Genomic DNA, 20,673 nt, shown 5'->3' with positions numbered 1-20,673 from the left:
ACACACTTTGCTGCATGAAACAGTGTCCTATAGATTCTTTGCAAAACCAGGTAAGGTAGAACTGCTGGTTTCAACTGTGGCCAACAGCAACTTGTTGAAATTCCCAGAATGGCATTTCCAGACGACATAATAGACTAGAAGCTGAGCCTACACAAGCACTGCTAAACGTTTCATGGCTGGAAGTTCCTCTTCGGGTATGTCTACACTACGAAATTAGGTCAAATTTATAGAAGTCGGTTTTTTAGAAATCGGTTTTATATATTTGAGTGTGTGTCCCCTCACAGAAAATGCTCTAAGTGCATTAACTCGGCGGAGTGCTTCCACAGTACCGAGGCAAGTGTAGACTTCCGGAGTGTTGCACTGTGGGTAGCTATCCCACAGTTCCCGCAGTCTCCGCTGCCCATTGGAATTCTGGGTTGAGATCCCAATGCCTGATGGGGCTAAAACATTGTCGCGGGTGGTTCTGGGTACATGTCGTCAGGCCCCCCTTCCCTCCCTCCCTCCGTGAAAGAAAGGGTAGACAATCGTTTTGCGCCTTTTTTCCTGGGTTACCTGTGCAGACGCCATACCATGGCAAGCATGGAGCCCGCTCAGGTAACCGTCACCGTATGTCTCCTGGGTGCTGGCAGACACGGTACTGCATTGCTACACAGCAGCAGCAACCCATTGCCTTATGGCAGCAGACGGTACAGTATGACTGGTAGCCGTCATCGTCATGTCTGAGGTGCTCCTGGTCGCCTCTGTGAGGTCGATCAGGAGCGCCTGGGCAGACATGGGTGCAGGGACTAAATTTGGAGTGACTTGATCAGGTCATTCTCTTTAGTCCTGCAGTCAGTCCTATTGAACCATCTTATGGTGAGCAGGCAGGCTATACGGATTGCTAGCAGTCCTCTTGTACCATCTTCTGCCAAGCAGCCATGAGATGTGGATGGCATGCAGTCCTTCTGCACCGTCTGCTGCCAGCCAAAGATGTAAAAGATAGATGGAGTGTAAAAGATAGATGGAGTGTATCAAAAAAAGAAATAGACCAGATTTGTTTTGTACTCATTTGCAACCTCCCACCCCTGCCCCCCATCTAGGGGACTCATTCCTCTCGGTCACACTGCAGTCACTCACAGAGAAGGTGCAGCGAGGTAAATCTAGCCATGTATCAATCAGAGGCGAGACCAACCTGCTTGTTCCAATAAGAACAATAACTTAGGTGCACCATTTCTTATTGGAACACTCCATGAAGTCCTGCCTGAAATACTCCTTGATGTAAAGCCACCCCCTTTGTTGATTTTAACTCCCTGTAAGCCAACCCTGTAAGCCATGTCGTCAGTAGCCCCTCCCTGCGTCAGAGCAACGGCAGACAATCGTGCATCTGAGTTGAGAGTGCTGTCCAGAGCAGTCACAATGGAGCACTCTGGGATAGCTCCCGGAGGCCAATACCATCGAATTGTGTCCACAGTACCCCAAATTCGACCCAGCAAGGCCGATTTAAGCGCTAATCCACTTGTCAGGGGTGGAGTAAGGAAATCGATTTTAAGAGCCCTTTAAGTCGAAATAAAGGGCTTCATCGTGTGGACAGGTGCAGGTTTACATCGATTTAACGCTGCTAAATTCGACCTAAAGTCCTAGTGTAGACCAGGGCTTAGTAAGGGGCATATGTAAGATCAGAAATAGGCTTGATAGGAATGGTCAGAAATAGGTTTGTTGTGCATGACACAGTTAGAATCATATTTTTTAAAGCATCACTTTCCCTTTGGGTTTACTTCTAATTTTATTTCCCCAGACCATTTTGCTTAAGGACCCATGCCAGCAAAATGGTTCTGAGAACTATTGGAAGCGGTTTGATAGCAGGCAAACTGACAGCAATATATTCCAATCAGTAACACTGGAGGGTGTTTTTTCAACTGATCTTTGACATCTGACATTTGCAAAGCAGGACTCTAAAGTAAAATGCATCACAAACCTTTCCTCTAAATTCCACAGCAGCAGACTCGTAATCTTCATAAGTCTTGTTGAATGTCTCTGAGTTCTTAGGGGTGAACAGCAGGATGTGAGTTTCAACAGGGACATCAAAAATCTTCACAGATGTCTGCAAAACAAAAGGCTCAACATCTGCTCCACTCTCTGGAAGCAGAACAGTGAATCACATGCTCAAAGTATCAATGCCATTCAGTTAACTGGTTTTGCATATTTTACTTTGCAAGACTCATATAGTTCCCTATCATTTCCATAACCCTGGGATTTTGCATTGTTTTAAAGAACATAAAGTGAGAGAAGATCAGCAGCTGCTAAGTGGGTTTCCTGCTCAAGGAAAACCTCAGCATTATTCATAGATTAAGACCAGAATGGACCATTATGGTCCTCTAGTATGACCTCCTGTATAACACCAGGCACAGAATTAATGCTGCTGTACTTCTCTAAGTAAAATATAGTGTCGTCGATAAAGACTATTAGGATCAGCTCACTGAAAAGCAACCAAACACTTGGCAGCTGCATAGCCATTCTTAGCCTGAGATTTGAAATATGATATTGACCTTTACAACTGTCTGATCCTGTTTTCAGCTATTTACAAAACTGGTAGGGTGAGTCCTTAGAGCTAGTAGATGTGTTTGTCTGGTCAGTAGTGATGGTCAGCAGGAATGAATAAAAGACTGGCCATCAATTCAGAATAGATCCGCTTTGTTGAACGAGGCTGCAATTTCAAATAAGGCTTTCCTGTGTGGTTTAACAGATGATAGAACTGCACCATGATGGAGTTTCCAGAAAAGAAGTCAATAGGGGAATATTGAGGGATATTTTTACTGTGCTCTCAAAACTGGAGGAAAATGTCTTACAGTGGGATTATAGCTCTATAAAACATGTGCTGTTCTGGTGTAGGTGGCTGTATAACTGTTATGACAGTTTTCTGCATGAGTCCCTCTGTGCATCTGCTGGAGTGGTCAGTGCTGCAAGCCAGTTTGAGATCAGCTGTTACGTGTGACACACACAGGGTTCTCTCAACGAGATTTTACATTTGTTCTTACTTTGCTGCTTTTATTAATCTAACATAGAAGTCACTTGGAGTGGAACCATATGGTGTACAGGAAACATGTATGGTAAACAGAACAGCTAAGTAAACTGGATTCCCACTCTAAATTCTGACGAGCTTCTTTGACCAGCTCAACATAGCCCCATGCTGGTCCTGGAATTCCAATAGCCTAAGAGCAACGTATTAAAGAGATGATGATTTTTCACAGGAATTCCCTCTGCTTTAGCTCTATTTAATTCCATAAAGTGAACATACCTCAAGATTATACTCAGTGACCAAATCCATGGTAAAAGTTTTAATTAATCTGGTAAGATCCACTTTGTTCTGCTTGCCATCTTCAGACACTTCATTATGTACAGGTTTTCCCTTGAGTAATAATAAAGCAAAGTTTTTAGAGCAGCCATCTTTATCCTCGACTGTAGCAAGCATGCTGTCATTAATTAAACATGTTTTCAAATTTACTTTTTCTTGTCAGTAGCAACTAACATTTCATAACTCTTCTATAATAAATGGCACCGCGAGGTTAGTAACGTGGTTGCAGCTAAGTGTCAAGATAATGCTGACATTTTTAATTTACTCCATGCCAATAATCCTAATACACTGTGTATGCACTCTACATTATAATACAAGATGCTTTCAGTGCCTAAGCCTCATGAAATAGCAAGTGAACCTTCGCTTTGACAATTTCTTGGTCTGGTTTGTTTTGTAGCCTAATTGTCAATGTTACTTCTGTATAGTTTTGTAGTTGTCATTTTGTTTGTAGAGCGCTTCTTCCGAGTGCCATTTGGGGAAAAGGAAAAAGATCCCTTGCCAAAAGTGATGTGCTACAGAAGCACTGAGCATCCACAACAGTCCGTCAGTCCGGCAGAAGTTGTCAGTGCTCAGTGAATTTGAAAATTGAGCCACTTCTCTTTAGGTGACTAAATATGGCTTCAGAAGCCAGAATGCAGGCACCAGGTTTCCATCGTGCACCCATTCCCACCTTCTTGAACACAGCAATGGTGTTCTCTCGGATGCCATAGCTCACAAAAACCTCCTCGCTGACTGTCACCCCGAAAGGCAGCTCTGGCACGTCTCTGGCAGTCTCATAGAAAACTTCCACTGCTCCACCGTGACGTTCCTGTAGAACAAAAGCCGTGATTTATAATCACTGACACCCTGTACGGTGCTGGGATGGATGGGAGTTAGGAGCAGACCTCTGAGGTGTACGGAAGGGAGTAAACACCCACACTAGCAGGGCTGGCTGCATGACCTTTTCCAGATAGTGTCTGCTGGGCTGATGTGGCATTCACACAGAATCACACAGAATATCAGAGTTGGAAGGGACCTCAGGAGGTCATCTAGTCCAACCCCCTGCTCAAAGCAGGACCAATCCCCAATTTTTGCCCCAGATCCCTAAATGGCCCCCTCAAGATTGAACTCACAACCCTGGGTTTAGCAGGCCAATGCTCAAACCACTGCGCTATCCCTCCCCCCACTGAGCTATCCCTCCCCCCTGATCTCCCTGATTTCCTGATCTCAACTCCTATCCTGCCCCATTCAACATGGACCTGCTTATTCCTCTGGTCCACCATTGCTCCAGGCAAGTCCTGGCCTTGGGAGGGACTGTCCAAGTGGCAAAGGTGTCATGGCAGCCCCAGACACCACTTCTTCACCCCTTCCACACAGGAACAGTGAGAGTCTCACAAAGAGAATCCCTTCTGTGCCAGAAATCAGAAAGGAAGGGTCTCTACTTGATTGAGGACCTACCTATTGACGTGTCTGAATTGTTTTGCCTATGTCTGATGCTTAGATAGGAGGCTTTTCAAGGCAGAAACCTTGTCTCCTAAGTCTGTAGGATAGTCAGCATGCTGTCAGCCCCCAATTAATAGTAAATAACAATGATGAAAGGCAACAGTTCCTGCAGCTTCCATTTAATTAGACAATTATCTCATGCTAAATGAATAGTAATTTATATGCTGAGACCTTCCGACACATTCTGGCAGTTGCATTCGGTGAGCGATCTGTGACTAATAGAAGGCCAAATCCGGCTCTTTATTTCTTTTGGCAGTGCTTTATTCTATTGGCTTCCACCTGCTGTATTTCTGACATGCCCTAGTGCATGCTGATGATAATCTATAGCCATTTCATTCTCCAAATGGATTCACAAATTCCAATCAAAGAAGTCTGCAGGCACTATATATCAGCTCAGTCCAGTAACACTATTATATTGGGCTGGATTGTGAGTCCTTTTGTGAGTTGCACCTTAGTTCATGAATGATTTCAGAGGGGCTACTTGTGGAGCAAAACTCTAGTTAGGGTGAGCATTTTCACTTCTGGCCCATTGCTTTCGATGAATACCCTGCCTCTCCCCCTATGGCAGCAACATACTTCACTTGCCCCAACAAGTTGCCCCATCAATAAAAGTTGGAGTATCCATTAGAGCACATTATAGTAATAGCACTTTAGGCTTGATAAGATTAAGAATGTGCTCAGACACCATGGTGATAAGTGAGTTCAAAATACCTGGACAGACAGAAGAATAAATACCAGCTTACTTAGAAAAAATATGAATACAGATTTAATTATATTAAAGGTACAGAGGGTACCATGGAAAAGTAAGAAAATTCAGTACTGTTCTCCTGGCTTTACATTGCATACCACCACAACTTTTACAGTGTCACACTGAAGATTTACTTTGTAATGGTGCATGGTGCTTAATATTTTTTATCCCTCAGTCCTTCAGTCTTTCTTCAGTCCTTGAAACCAGTGGCAGTTTGCCTGAGTAAAGAGTGCAGTATTTGGCCCATGTGCGGTATAATATTTTATTAATTCTGAACTAGGAAATCACGATAGCAGATTTTCCAGCAGTCAGCAGCTAAAATCTGCAGTTTGTGAGAACTTTACAGTAATCCTGATTCCAAGCACCCTGAGACATTTCCTTCCTTTAAATGAAGTTGTTCAACCAAAAATGTATCCCAGTGCAATAGATTATATTTGCTGGTTTTCAGCAAAACTAAATGATAAGAGTCAATTTTTCACTAATGCCTCAAAAATTGGGCTCAGAATTGTTCATGTCTATGGTTTTACAAGTGCAAGAACTCAGACCTTTGCATGAAAATCAGTTAATTAGACGGCTGGTTCTCTACCTGAGATTAGAATGTGCCTAGCCCTGCTTGAGCACCTGGTGCAGTCACAAGCCTGGCCCAAGAGGAGCACCAGGCCTGTTCATGGGCAGCACCAACAATACTATAAGCCTCTCCAAAGGGAAAAGAGAAGGGGGTGGAATGATGGCAAGTCTATTGCCCTGCTCTACATCAGCCAGTAGTGCTGGGATGTTCAGCAGGGAGCACTCTCCCAGGACATAGCAAGAGCTACTTTGGCATGGGCTGTACCAGTACTGCTCCTGGATTACCGTCAGGCACTCCTACTGAGACTGAAGACGGAGAAAATACCATGGGAGTGAGGCTTTACAGCTACAATCTGGCCCTACATAAACCCAAGTATTTGCAAGTGTAAAAATGTATACAGGAATAAGTGCATGGCAAAAAACAAACAAACAAAAACCCTAGCAAAACGGTAGGCCCAGTTTCTGAGGCCAACTTTAGGCATCTTTGGAAATATGGTCCTTGGTGACAATGGCAAAAAATGTGAGTCCAGGTCACAGGCAAAATGGCCTTTGACTTTCCATTGAATTACCTTAAAAAAGCCAATTACTGCCAAATCTTCAGAGTTGATGATAGCTTCAGCTTGGTCAGTGCTGTTGATAACTACAGTGCTGGGTCCTATTCGTCTTCTCAGCCACGTAATAAATGCAGAGGCCTCTCTGACTCCTTTGGAGCAAGGAAAGAATTAAAAGGACTGTCAAAGAAAATTACAAAAAGGCATCAGTTTTCTGAACAACCAAGATGACAAGAAGTGCACAAGGTTGTTGAGTCTAAGTTCATTTGAACTCCATACACCCCTGAACCCTCAGCTATTGGATAATTAAAGCTGGACTTAAGCACTGAAATTCAAATCCAGATTCCAATCCCCTGAACAGGTTCAGGGTATCACAGTGCAATGTTTGTGAGTCGTCATTGTACTTTCTGGGTTCTCTACAAACAACAATTGGGCATGTTGCCAATTAACTGTTCAATCACAGATTTTATGGGTGTTTTGAGGCCAGGGCTCTCAAACAAGTCGGAAAGCACAGAGCACAAAGATTCGTGTGGCAGGCATGTGACTGCAAGGCACCCATGAGCTATACAGAAATATCAACCTGTGGTGTAATCCGACAACACTTCAAACCAATTCCACAGTTTATTGAGCTATCTATTGAGTTAAAGTAGGTGTTAGATTTGTACCCCTGGCACAGCAGAAGAGATGTGATAGGTGCTGAGGCATATTAAAATGCTTCTTCAATATTAGAGCTCAGCTTTTTTGGTTTACAGGTAAGAATTAAGATCCAAATGGTCAAGTTCTTTAATTCTGGGTGCTCCCAGCTTTTAGCTACAGAACTACGTGTTGCCAGCTCTCACAATTTTGTCACAAATATTATGATATATGATTATTTTTTCCCCTTAAATCCCCAGCTCCTTTGGTCAAGAATCTCAGCTTTCATTTAAAAAGAAAGTTTTTATCCCTCATGTTTGCAAAAAAAAGTTTAGAAACATGACTGCTAAAGGCTCAAAGGGGATTAGGGAGCTGAAGATCCCAGCCGAAAACAATGCCCCTTTATCTTTTTCAGTATAACCTTATTTAAGAAGAGGCGCAGAGGGGTCCAGCAAGGGGTGAATCAGAATCATATATGAAAAAGAGCACTGATATCGTGTCAGCCTGTATGTACTGTGCTATGGTGTAGTCATCCTACATATTACAAACAGCTGATCAAACATTCAGACCCTGAAACTGTGCATCTTGTTAATTTAACAAGATTAATATTCCGGGCAGGCCTATTCAGTTGATTGCCACAAAGACATTTTCCTGCATCACTCACTGCATCTGATTCCAAAAAATATTTTTTAAAAGCATGGCAGGCTTAATTTTGTCCTGAAGAACACAGGCCTGAAATGAAAAAGTGGCAGAACAGTACCTAGTGGCTGCATGGCATTCGAACACTTGTCTACATGCAGATCCAAGCTCTTACAGCTAATCTGTTGTTAAGTCAGCCATACAAACCTCAGCAAATCTGTCATCGGATTAATCATTGTCTTGGTTTGCCCGAAATGGCCTTGTACTTAGTATATTTGGGCCAAATCCTGGTCTCACTGAAGTAAATAGCTCATTGATGTCATTAAGACTAGGATTTGGCTCTGTTTATCAGCTGTCGTGATGACCATTTAAAAAAAATCCCTCCTTTCACCAAATATTTCAATGAACTTTCTTGTTTTAAACTTTGTCTGTCAGTGCCAACCCAAAGGCATTTGTTTTGTATTTAAGGGTTAAACATTTCCTCTGGTAAATAACTCATTGGATAGCTATAGTACATTCACATCTGGCCACTCTGAATACTTCAAACAGCTATAACCTATCAGTGAGAGCACTTGTTTGATTTTTCAGTACTATGCTCGCTCATCGTTGTAAATAAATGACTTGCCAGTCAACCAATTAGTAATTATTGGCGTTGTGTGCTGTAGACAATTTGTAAATTCTTTATCAGGTATTTTTACATTACTGCCCACTTTCACAAGAGTCTAAATATATTAACTCTTTGCAGCTCATTTATAGGTAACGCTGAAAGGGCAGCTCTGTTCTGGCATTATCAGGCTCCTTGTTCACTGTCTCTCAGTACCATACACATCAAATGAGTTTGCAAGCTAACCCGTGGTTTCTTGCCAGCCCTACAGACTTGACCAAAGACCTAGGCTGGATTCTTTCATTCTCATGCATCATTACCACTAATAAAAGTTCAGTGGGCAAATCATGCCTTCAGTGACACCTGTGCAGGCCCTCCTGTTTACACAGGTATAACGACTGGAACTCAGTAAAAAAATTCTGATACACAAGAAGGAATATAAGTACTGAGAACACAGCAGCTCCACTGAAGTCTTTGAGAGTGAGAGGGGGCTCAGCAGCTCTGAAAATTGGGCCACTTATTCATGTGCCTAAAAGTGGGTTTAGGAGCCAAAGTTTAGGCTCCTGTTTTTAAAAAATCTTGGCCCCTCTACTTCTCTTCAGACTCCAAAAACCATGCCCCTGCCCAGGCTACTTACTTCTGAGCTTCTAGAAAACATTTTAACCAGTGTGCACAATTAGAAAGAGATGTAGGCAAAAAGAGAGAATATTATTTGTATCTATTTTTAATGAAGCAAAAGCTCTAATCAAGTCTGGATTTCCAGGGATTGTGCATATTCTGAACTAGGGAATGCACAGGCCAAATGCTGTAGTCTGTTTAATATGTCTTAATGTACTTTCCATGCAATCTTTAAAATGATTCCATTGCATTACTAGGCTTTATGTGAGCTCCCTCGGGTGGGTAATTTGCCAGCTTCAAAATTCCTTCTTAGGTTATAGAATCAGAGAACAATACACACACACACACACAGACACACTCAAAACAGACATGGTTGTTGTTAAAACAATCCTCTCCAAACCACAGTGCAGACCTCTGCTATTTATGCTGTCCTCATACTGTGCATGGAATTTGTACTGGGAATCCTGTGGGTGGTACAGATGCAAAAGAAGAAGCAATTGGGCCAAATTCTGTGCAGGTGTAACTCCATTGTATTCAGGCTTATTGGAGTCAGCGGGCATGCATGGTAGTTCACTGTAGTCAAGGGAGTTATGCCAGCAGAGAATTTGGCTGCTAACTGCATTGCTGGTCAGAGAAGAGCATTTAAATCCTAACTTTGGAAGGCTAGTTCAAATCCTAGTTTGTCTTTATTAAATGCACACAACTACACACAGATATCTCTGCATATCTAGCTAAATATACATATAATGTCAGGGGCAGAATCCCTTTACTATTTAATACATTCTCTGTCTAAGCATGATATTCTGTCTGGTCAATAATGTAATAAGTCTTTTCCATCTGTAATACAATGGATATTATGCACTTCAATCAATCCAAACAACAGTTTACCTTTGCAATCTATAGGATTTTTCCTATCACCATCCACAAAGAATTTCACAGTAGGAAACTCTTGAATGTTAAATTCTTTTTTCATATCTTTTTGCTCTGTGACATCAACTTTGCCAAATCTGATACCAGGAGCTTCTTTTTTAAGCTGTCCTGCAGCTTTCGCAAATTCTTCAGCCAGAGTCTGAGATGGTCCAGATAAAGAAATGTCTGAAAGGGATCAACAAAGAGAAAACCAATCATGTAGTCATGAGTGTTAAGTCTCAAACTCAAAGCCATTAAGTCAGGCAATATTTTAAAGGGATAAACAGGGCTGTTGATGAGACACAAGTCAACGGGAACCTATCCCATCCAATGAGCCTAAAACAGGAGAGACCTTTTTGATCTATTTTGTTCATTACAAATGATCAATCTCTTCATGTTTATATGTATTTTTGTGTTTGTACCTGTGCATGTGTAGCAAGAAATGTCATTTAAAAGCTATGATGGGGGGCTAATTATGGGGGGGGGGAACAAAATGGAGTCAGCTGTGATTGAATATTCTGGCCAGATTTTTAAAAATGGGAGCCTATGGCTAGGGTCATTTCATTCATATAAAGTCACTTAAGTCAACTGATTTTCAAAGCTGCTGAGTACCCAACAGCTCGCACCAACACAGGTTCTTATAACACAGTTTGTGTATGTTGGATCTGTGGGAAGCAGGTTTTAGTCAGCACTCTGCAGGTGTATGTTGTGTTATTATGGAGAAGGGACAAGAAATGAATTGCCTGTATCTAGTTGCTTTGAACTCAAAGGTATGTATTGGATAAATGCTAAGAGTTCTCCAGTTTTGCAACTTGTGGAAAGCACTTTTAAAAGCAAGTTAGTTTAACTTTCTACTGATAAAACTGAGATACGTTATCACCTCACTTGGCTTGCTTTACTATTTAACCTAAAGAGGGGAGTGAAAACTTGAAATACTGATTTCCTTTCAATCCCTGACAGAAACATTTTAGTTTTATCAATATACCTTTCAAACAGGGACAGATGAAAAAAATCCAAATAGTCTTGGTTATTTATAAGACAAACTGTAAGTCCAACGGCACGACTGTTTTTTTAATCTAACGTCTTTTGTACTACCATAGTACTGGAAACAAATAAGTGTCTACAATTTTCCTAATCAAGACACTACCTTATATAATAGTACCAAAAAGTGAGTGATCATTTTCATTAGAGCTCTCATAAATGAATGGCAGATAAAACGTTTAATCTAGCTCAGTGATCAGTTACATTTCCCTGCATGATTCATCATCATCGTCATCATTCTGAGTCCCCACCATAAATCATTCCTCCATCTAACCAGTGCAATCAGGATCATGAATATTAATACCCAGCAGCCTCTTTTTATTATTAGTTATTTGAGCTGTACGTGGATTCAGTGCAGTAAGGACTCAGATAGGAAAGCTTTGGAATCAATGGCAACAAAGCAGTTTGTCAGCTGACGGTCTGGTTACTTGGTTTTATGTGATCTAATGGAGCTCAGGAAAGGCAGAGCTATTACTCCTGGATTTTAATCCTACTTACATGCTGTGTTACCTTAGTCATGTCATTCAGCAAAATATTAAAGTATGTGCTTAACTTTAAACATATGCTTAAGTCTCACGGAAGTAAGTTGGCGTTTCTGTTGGTGCAAATGGAAGATGCATCAGGCCATTAATTTCTGTGTATCTTGGTTCTCCCAAGTGTAAAATGAATGTGATACCACCTACCTTCCTCCCAGGGTCAGTCTGGAATTGGCTTTGTTGGGGGTGTGCATGTGCTGATTTCATTCTTCTTTTTAACAATAGTTTTCTAAGTGAGTTTATAAGACCTCCTAGAAGTGTAAGAATCAGACAGGTCAACAGTGCTGGCTCCTTCTGAGTTGTAACAGAAAATATTGGGTGACATCCACCAAAATCAATTAAAACTTTGCCATTGACTTCAATAGGGTCAGGTTTTCACCCAGTGAGTTTATGGCAAGGTTGGGCAAACTTTTTGGCCCGAGGGCCATATCTGGGAATAGAAATTGTATGGTGGGCCATGAATGTTCACAAAATGGGGGCTGGGGTGCCAGAGGGGGTGAGGGCACTGGCTGGGGGTGCGGGCTCTAGGGTGGGGCTGGGGATGAGGAGTTTGGGGTATAGGAGGGTGCCCCAGGCTGGGACTGAGGGGTTCAGAGGGTGGGAGGGGGATCAGGGCTGGGGCTTGGGGTGCCGGAGGGGGTGAGGGCTCTGGCTGGGGGTGTGGGCTCTGGGGTGGGGTTGGGGTGAGGGGTTTGGGGTGCAGGAGGGTGCTCTGGGCTGGGATCAAGGGGTTTGGAGGGTGGGAAGGGAATCAGGGCTGGGGGTTGGGGCGTGGGAGGGGGTCAGGGGTGCAGGCTCCGGGTGGCGCTTACCTCAAGTGGCTCCAGAAGCAGCGGCATGTCCTTTCTCTGGCTCCTACATGGAAGCGTGGCCAGGTGGCTCTGCGCGCTGCCCTGTCCGCAGGCACCACCTCTGCAGCTCCCATTGGCTGCAGTTCCCAGCCAATGGGAACTCTGGGGGCAGCACTTGGGGTGGGGGCAGCACGCAGAGCAGAACCCCCTGGCTTCCCCTACGCATAGGAGCTGGAAGGGGGCCATGCTGCTGCTTCCGCGAGCTGTGTGGAGCGGCACCCGACCCTGCTCCCTGGCTGGAGCACCGGAGTGGTGCAAGCCCCAGACCCCGCTCCCCAGGGGGAATTGGAAGGCGGATTAAAACAGCTGTCAGGCCTGATCCGGCCTGCAGGCCGTAGTTTGCCCACCCCTGGTTTATGGGTTTTGTTAAAAATGCTGACTTACAATTTTATTTTCTCAAAACATTAACCTGTTAGATTCTACTAGCTTGTTTCTCATGTAAACTATTTTTAGCTCAGAGATTCAGAAGCTGTTACAAGCCCATGCATCAGAGCAGCTGCTCCAGGTGCTAATATGCTAACTGAAATTCTTGTTAAGAAAAAAAAAGTTAGTGGGACCTAGGATACCATGGTGGTGTATGCCTCAGAACTTTCTCGATGGAAGGGACTTCTCTACATAAAATAAATCAGGCTGAAAGCATCACTGGATCAAACTGTGATTTAATCACCTGTAAAGTTACAGTTTCATCAAATAAGTAATTTTGGCTTTATAGGAGGATAAAATCTATAAGAAAATTCTAACTTTAGTTGCTCTCTCTTTGCTAACTATAAAAATGGTCCTACCAATCTCCCCCCCCCCCCCACGCACACAAACGTTGTAAAGTATTTGCCCTCCAGATTAAACTTTGTATGTAGAGTGCCAATCCAAGCACATTTGTTATATTCTAGTTGTAAACTACTGTAAAGAAAAGTATTTGATAGCAAATCTGACCTACCACGTACATAAATGGCAAATCCAAATTATAAAAAACTTTAGAGCCTATGAGGCAATGTTTGCCAAGCACAGGTAGGTTATGCTTTAAAATAGGCACAGAGAAAATTACTGCATTTTTAGTAACACAAACTGTGGTAGACATGGAGCCAGTTGGACACCATTAAATTAGGCTTGAATAAAGACTAGGAGTGGATGGGTCATTACACAAAGTAAAAACTATTTCCCCATGCTAATTTTCCCCCTGCTGTTACTCACACCTTCTTGTCAACTGTTTGAAATGGGCCACCCTGATTATCACTACAAAAGTTTTTTCTCCTGCTAATAACAGCCCACCTTAATTGATTAGTCTCTTTACAGTTGGTATGGCAACACCCATTGTTTCATGTTCTCTGTGTATATATATCTTCCTACTGTATTTTCCACTGCATGCATCCAGTGAAGTGGGTTTTAGCCCACAAAAGCTTACGCCCAAATAAATTTGCTAGTCTCTAAGGTGCCACAAGTACTCCTCGTTTTTTTTTTTACTAGGTTGTTAGAATTTCCTGTATGAATGTATCGGTCTAGCTTAATAGGGCACTATTGGAAAAAGAAACAGAAAAGCAATACAGTTATAAGTACTAAGCATGCGAGTAGTCCCTCTGACCTCAAGAAAAGCACATGCTTAAGTTCTTTGCTGAATTGAGGCTTTAATGCTTAAATTAAGGAAGAAAATGCTTTTAAATTTAACTTTTAACCAAATTTTTGATACTCTCCCACCGACATAGTGCTGTGCACACCGGCGCTTATGTCAGTGTACCTGTCGCTCACGGGGTGGATTATTTACACCCCTGAGCAACATAAATTCTGCCGACATAGGATGTAGCGTAGACATAGCCCGAGGCTAGAAAAACTACACCGATTCCAACGTCAATGGGATTAGGACATGTGCAGAACACAGGGGTAGATGCAGTTGGACAGCCAGTCTGCTGGAATGGAGCTTAAGACAGGGTTGGCAAAGGTCACCATTGAAAAACTTCTGTTTGGGGTGACAAGACTGGTAACTACACTACAGATACCATCTCTATTGCTTATCAACTTATTGAATCAAACACAGCTGTCAGAAAATGAATGATCTTTAAAATGTCATCAGACCAATAATTAGATTTTATTTGGTAGGGGGTGGTCTTCAGCTAAAGGTCAATACTTTATTTTAAAAATCAGTATTTGGGGATTTTAAAGGACTGACTTTTACTGACTTGTCTCCTTCGATCATCACTAAATTTCCACTCACCCAGTCTCATCACTGGTTTGTGAGGAGTTCTTCTGATGATCTTTTTAAAATGGACCTGAATCTTATTAGTGCAAGTGGATTGTGACAAATTGAGCATGGGCACAGCAGACAGCAGAAATAAAATATCCAGCATCTGAAGCTGAAGACAATTCAGGTTGCTTAGTTCAGGTACAGGAAGAGGAAACAATAGGACATAAAGATACAGTTGTTAAAAGAATCTCTTTTCCTCTTGCTATTCCCTTTATTGTCCTGCTGTTCTCTTTTCATGTTGCTAGTCTCATTCTTTCTGACTTTCAGTAAAAATCAGGCAGCAATGAGTGACTTTTAAATTGTTTATTTTTACGAAGGGGAACCATTCACATGCTTATGCAATGTTATGAATCATTTCTTTGTGTGAGGAAAGTGCCTGCAAAGAAGGACAGTGATCACTCTTCTTACCAGTTCAGCTGATTTCCAAAGCTTCTGTCGCTTTAGGAGCGAGGGTAAGAACATGGAGATTTCTGCAGTATCTCCATCTTTAGAGCAAATCATACACACACATGCGCGGTTTGGGGGGCGGTTGTTTGTTTGTTGTGTTTTGCCTGGTTTTTGCTTCTTTCCAATGTACAGAAAAGGCCTGAACATTTTTGGTTGTTATTTGTTAAAAAAATAAGTATTTAATTCCTGCTTTTCTACATTATCAATTCAAGTCTTGTAAATGTTGTTTTCCTAGGCAAACTCAACTGGAGAACTAGTATGCTTATGACACTGCAGATGTCATGAAAGTAAAATCTGATTAACTGAGAGGGAAACTGATTTTGAATCAAACTGTTTAAAAGTTGGATTTTTGCTTGCCCCTATGATTTATAGATTTGTATTCCAGGAGCACCTGAAGGGCCCAACTGTTATGAAGGCCCTATTGTGCTAAGTGCTGTACAAACACTTAGTGAGACATAGGCCCTGCTCTGAAGAGTTTATATCCTGAATAAATAAGATGGACAAACAGTAAGAGGGAGAAATACTATTGTCCCTATTTTATAGATGGGGCTCTGAAGCACGGAGAATACCATGCCCAAAGTCACATAGAAAGCTTACAATGGAATTGGGAGTTGAACTGAGAGCTCTTGAGGCTCATCAGGCCAGCCTTCTTAAACACAGAGACATCACGAATGAGCCACTGATTTTTTTTAAAGAAAGCGCCTTATTAGCCTAAGATCTATTGAAATGTGATCATTAGGGATGAGATTAGCCAATACAAAAATAGTGTATTTAATGGCCCTACAGCATCCTTCAAATGAGTCTACATGGAAGCACAGCAGTTGTCTCCATCTTTACCTAATTGTCATCTGCCTCCAGTTTCATTCTGCAGTCTTTATTGATGATCCTGGTGATTACTGTAGTAGCCGTGAGCCTGCTTCCTGTTAGGCTAAGTACTGATTTCCTAGCTGACCGTGCCAGAATCTCAGCAGGCCCACGCTTCATCTTTCAGTGTGTAGGCTGCTTACTCAGTTTCTCCGCAGACATATAATTTTCCCTGTAGAAAACTCTTGAGGGGGCCTGGAAGTCAGAAGGGCTTTGTTTTAATCCTGTGTCTGCTGCAAACTTTCTTGTGAACTTGAGCAAATCATTTAAAGCCTGATCCTACTGACATTGAGATCAATGGGAAAACTCCCCCTGACTTCAGTGATGCAAAACGTGGCCCATAATCTCTTGGGTCAGTTTCTGTACTAAATTGGGATAATACAACTGTGATGTTATATGATTAAAATATGACCATGTAGGTCATTGTTAAGGCTAAGATTCTGTCACAGTTATTTTTAGTAAAAGTCATAAAAATTCATGGAGCCCGTGAACTGTCCATGACTTTACTAAAACTAACCGGGGCGGGGGGGGGGGGTAGGGCTATGTAAGGGGGAGGAATGAGTCCCATGGGGGAGGCGGGGAACTGACAGGCCGAGCTCCCCACCATGGCAGGGGGCACAGCCCCAGCTCCAGCAGCCGCAGAGGGGGGCGCAGCCACGGTGGACACACAGCCCCCACTCTGGAGCTGGCCACAGCTGCAGGACAAGGGTGTCCAGCCTCCACTGCAGCCCCTACCAAGCCACAGCCACGGGGGGAGGGTGCATGGTCCTGGGGAGCTGCGAGGGGGGTGTGCGGCCTAGGCTGCAGCCCCTGCCAAGCCCAGAATGCTGCAGGGCTAGGAAGCACAGCTCTGGCTGCAGCCCCTGGCGGAAGCTGCAGGGCTGAGATGCATAGCTGTGGCTGCAACCCCCACCAAGCCCAGGACACCATAGAGCTAGGGCTCACAGCCCCGGCTGAAGCTCTTGGTGGAAGCCACCAGGCTGGGGTGCATGTCCTCAGCTGAAGCCCCTGGCAGAAGCCGTGGGGCTAGGGTTGCAGGGTCCTGGTTCTAGCCAGCACCAGTTGCAGGGCAGGGGTGCACGGTCCCGCCTCCATCTCCTGAAGCGTAGAAGTCATGGAGGTCTGGTAAAGTCTCGGAATCCGTGACTGCCGTGACCTCTATGACTAAATCGTAGGAAAAATAAATAATCAAAGGAAAAATAATCTGGCAACTGTACGGTATTCGTTGACTTTTTTTTAATGGCAATCACTGTATTTGTTGTTCATCTGTTCCCAGAGCCTAAGGAACGCCATTAACTTGTTACATTTCTTTCCTGCCAACTGAATGTAGAACCCTTATAATGCGCTAGACTGAAAGTACTTGGAAACAATTTCTGTTTATCCACTGAACAGGTACCCTGGAATAAGAGTGTCCATGTGGGGAATTATACTGGTATTATCACACTGGTTTAAATTCACACCTTTGCTTGACTGATATAACCGTCCTGTGTAAAGAAGCCTATATAGCAGGGGTGGGCAAACTACGGCCCATGGGCTGGATCCGGCCGTCAGGGCTTTGGATCCGGCCCGTGGGATTGCCCCCCATGGTGCCACAGGCCCCGCACCACTCTCAGAAGCGGCCGGCACCATGTCCCTGCGGCCCCTGGGGAGGGGGGGCAGAGGGCTCCGTGCGTTGTCCTTGCCTCCAGGCACTGCCCCCCGCAGCTCCTAATGGCCGGGAATGGGGAACTGCAGCCAATGGGAGCTTCGGGGGAGGTACCTGGAGGCATGGCAAGGGCAGCGCGTGGAGCCCTGTGCCCCCCGCTCCTCCAGAGGCCGCGCAGGGATGTGGTGCCAGCCACTTCCTGGAGCGGCGCAGTATGGGGCCAAGGCAGGCAGGCAGGGAGCCTGCCCTGGCCCCGGTGTGCGCTGCTGCCACCCTGGAGCCGCTTTAGTAAGCGGCACCGGGCCAGAGCCCGAACCCCTCCTGCACCCTGCCCCCCAACTCCCTGCCCTAAGCCCCCTGCCTGCACCTTGCACCCCTCCTGCACCCCAACCCCCTGCCCTGAGCCCCCTGCCTGCACCTCGCACCCTTCCTGCACCCCAACCCCCTGCCCTGAGCCCCCTGCCTGCACCCCTCCTGCACCCCAACCCCCTGCCCTGAGCATCCTCATACACCCCACACCCCTCCTCTGCCCCAATCCCTTGACCTGAGCCCGTTCCTGCACACTGCACCCCCTCCCACACCCTGCACTCCCTCCTGCACCCCAACCCCCTGCCCCAGCCCTGCATACAATTTCCCCACCCAGTTGTGGCCCTCGGCCCAAAAAGTTTGCCCACTCCTGCTATATAGTCTAAGTGGGGCAGCTACTGTTTCTGGAGCTCTGCCAGAATGCAATGGAAACAAACCTACCAACTAGCTTGTCTTAGAGGCAGGAGAGCAGCTATTCACGTACCCCACCAACTTCCTAATATAAGAATAAAAAAGAAAAAAGAAAAGGAGTACTTGTGGCACCTTAGAGACTAACCAGTTTATTTGAGCATGAGCTTTCGTGAGCTACAGCTCACTTCATCGGATGCATAGCATATCGTGGAAAGGTCTTCTGCAGTTTCCACGATATGCTATGCATCCGATGAAGTGAGCTGTAGCTCACGAAAGCCCATGCTCAAATAAACTGGTTAGTCTCTAAGGTGCCACAAGTACTCCTTTTCTTTTTTCTTTTTACGAATACAGACTAACACGGCTGTTACTCTGAAACCTGTTAATATAAGAATGGTTCTCCTCTAGGCCAGCCAAAGGACTCCTGCCTCTCCACGGCCCGCCGGTGTCTCCAGGCTAGGGTATCCATGGAGACAGGCTCTTGAAGCATCAGTTTCCCAGAATATGCTGTGAATTCCACGCATGCCTATAGCCCGCCCTGGCACACAGTACTATATAGATAGGGTGACCTGATAGCAAGTGTGAAAAATCGGGATGGGGGTGTGGGGGGGAGGGGGGCGAAATAGGAGCCTATATAAGGGAAAAAAAAAACAAATATCAGGACTGTTCCTATAAAATCTGGACATCTGGTCACCCTATATGTAGATTCAGATATAACACACCTGTGCCAGAAGTCTAACATATAATCCCTCAGCCAACATCTGTCATTGGCAGAACTGTTTAACTCTGCAAGTTACATATTCAGGAAAACCCAAAAGGGAGGCTGTATGGCCTAGTGGATGGAGCACTGACTGGGCCTCAGAACTCTTGGGTTCTATTCCCAGCTTGGCTACCGGCCTGCTGGGTAACCTGAACAAGCTTTTCACCTCTCTCTGCTTCAGTTTCCCTGTCTGCAAAGTGGGGATAATTATCCTGACCTCCTTTGTAAAGTACTTGAAGATCTACTGATGAAAAGCACTGCATAAGAACTAGGTAATATTAAAATTGCTGCTGACCCCATGCTAATGTCACTGTCCTCTCCAGGTTAGAGCTTTACAGGAAAGGACAAAACCATTCATAATTATTTAACTCTCCAAAGCTTTAAGAATACCAGCTACAGCCCTTTTCTGTGCTAGGTTTAAATCCCTTGGTAAATACAGGGAACCACCACCAGAACATACACAAGCTGGGCAGGTATTTTGAGCCTGAGCTGCTGTTTTGTATTCAGAGAGCTTCCCTTGTCATAAAAAACAATGATTATCTGAGCTAGTGCAAGGTTTGGGTATAAACCAGGTAAGATCCAGGGGCAGCCTGTGGGAATCCTGCAGTCTGCTGAAATGACTGACAATCCTGGCTGGAAACAGGCATGAGTGGGGCTGCTGCCACCCTTGAAGGCATGCCCATCTTTTATTTTCAAGGTATATGAAACCTGAAGGGGGCTATGTTCATAATACAAAAATTGCTGCCATTCTACAAAGTCCATACTGCCTTGACTCCCGTAAACCTTCCCCCCTCGTTACTGTATTTCTCTCATTTTCCCAAATCCACAAACACATACTGTACTGCAGAATATTTCCAAAGTATGGCCAAACCCACCCCCCAAATGTCATCAGAATATAAATATTACAGCCACTGATCTGAGCAGCTGTGGGCTGAAGACTTATGGACACCTTGGGGTGGTTCCTCTGAGGACAGCAAGGAGGCACATCAGTGGCAGACTGTATAGGCTTCTTCACACAGGAAGATTATGTCAGTACAAGCAAAGGTGTGAATTTAAACCAGTGTGATAATACCAGAATAACTCTCCACATGGGCACTCTTATTCCAGGGTACCAGGGCCTTATTTCTCTTTGGAATAAAACTGTCCGCACAAGGAGTTACACCATTTTAACTATATCAGTATAATTATACAACTACAACTGGTAAAATTTTCCCATGTAGACCATCCCTAAGCAGGGGGTTCCTCCTGCCTGTAGTAAGTACTCCATTTCCTCCATCCTAATGGAAATTCAAAACAATATTGTTATACTGGAGAGTGTTGGTAGCTACCAACCAGTGTGTCTTTGAGCTGTGAGCAATCACAGACTTCACTGAAGCCAACACCAAACCCTTTCCCTCATCCTGAACGAGGAGCAAATAAATGCTCCTTTGTTTTCTGATAGCTGAAACAATAGAAACTACTGCCCAAACATGGACCAGCATAACAAGGCTGGAATAGAAG

At 44.2% G+C, this 20,673-nt stretch overlaps 1 protein-coding gene across 1 annotated transcript in view; it reads right to left on the bottom strand.

Annotated features, from left to right (window-relative positions):
* Nucleotides 1–20,673, bottom strand: part of PDILT (protein disulfide isomerase like, testis expressed) — a 38,009-nt gene that overhangs the window by 13,166 nt on the left and 4,170 nt on the right. The window contains exons 2-6 of the mRNA XM_074965343.1: nt 10,062–10,268; nt 6,698–6,831; nt 4,002–4,139; nt 3,275–3,385; nt 1,955–2,080 (exon numbers count right to left, since the gene is read on the bottom strand). Of these exons, the coding sequence (XP_074821444.1) occupies nt 1,955–2,080; nt 3,275–3,385; nt 4,002–4,139; nt 6,698–6,831; nt 10,062–10,268 (716 nt within the window). The remainder of the gene's footprint in view (nt 1–1,954; nt 2,081–3,274; nt 3,386–4,001; nt 4,140–6,697; nt 6,832–10,061; nt 10,269–20,673) is intronic.

Source organism: Natator depressus, chromosome 10, assembly GCF_965152275.1.
Source record: "Natator depressus isolate rNatDep1 chromosome 10, rNatDep2.hap1, whole genome shotgun sequence".
NCBI classification, from domain to species: Eukaryota; Metazoa; Chordata; order Testudines; family Cheloniidae; genus Natator; species Natator depressus.
The sequence above is the reverse complement of the archived record's forward strand: the minus strand, read 5'-3'. Positions and strand labels throughout refer to the sequence as shown.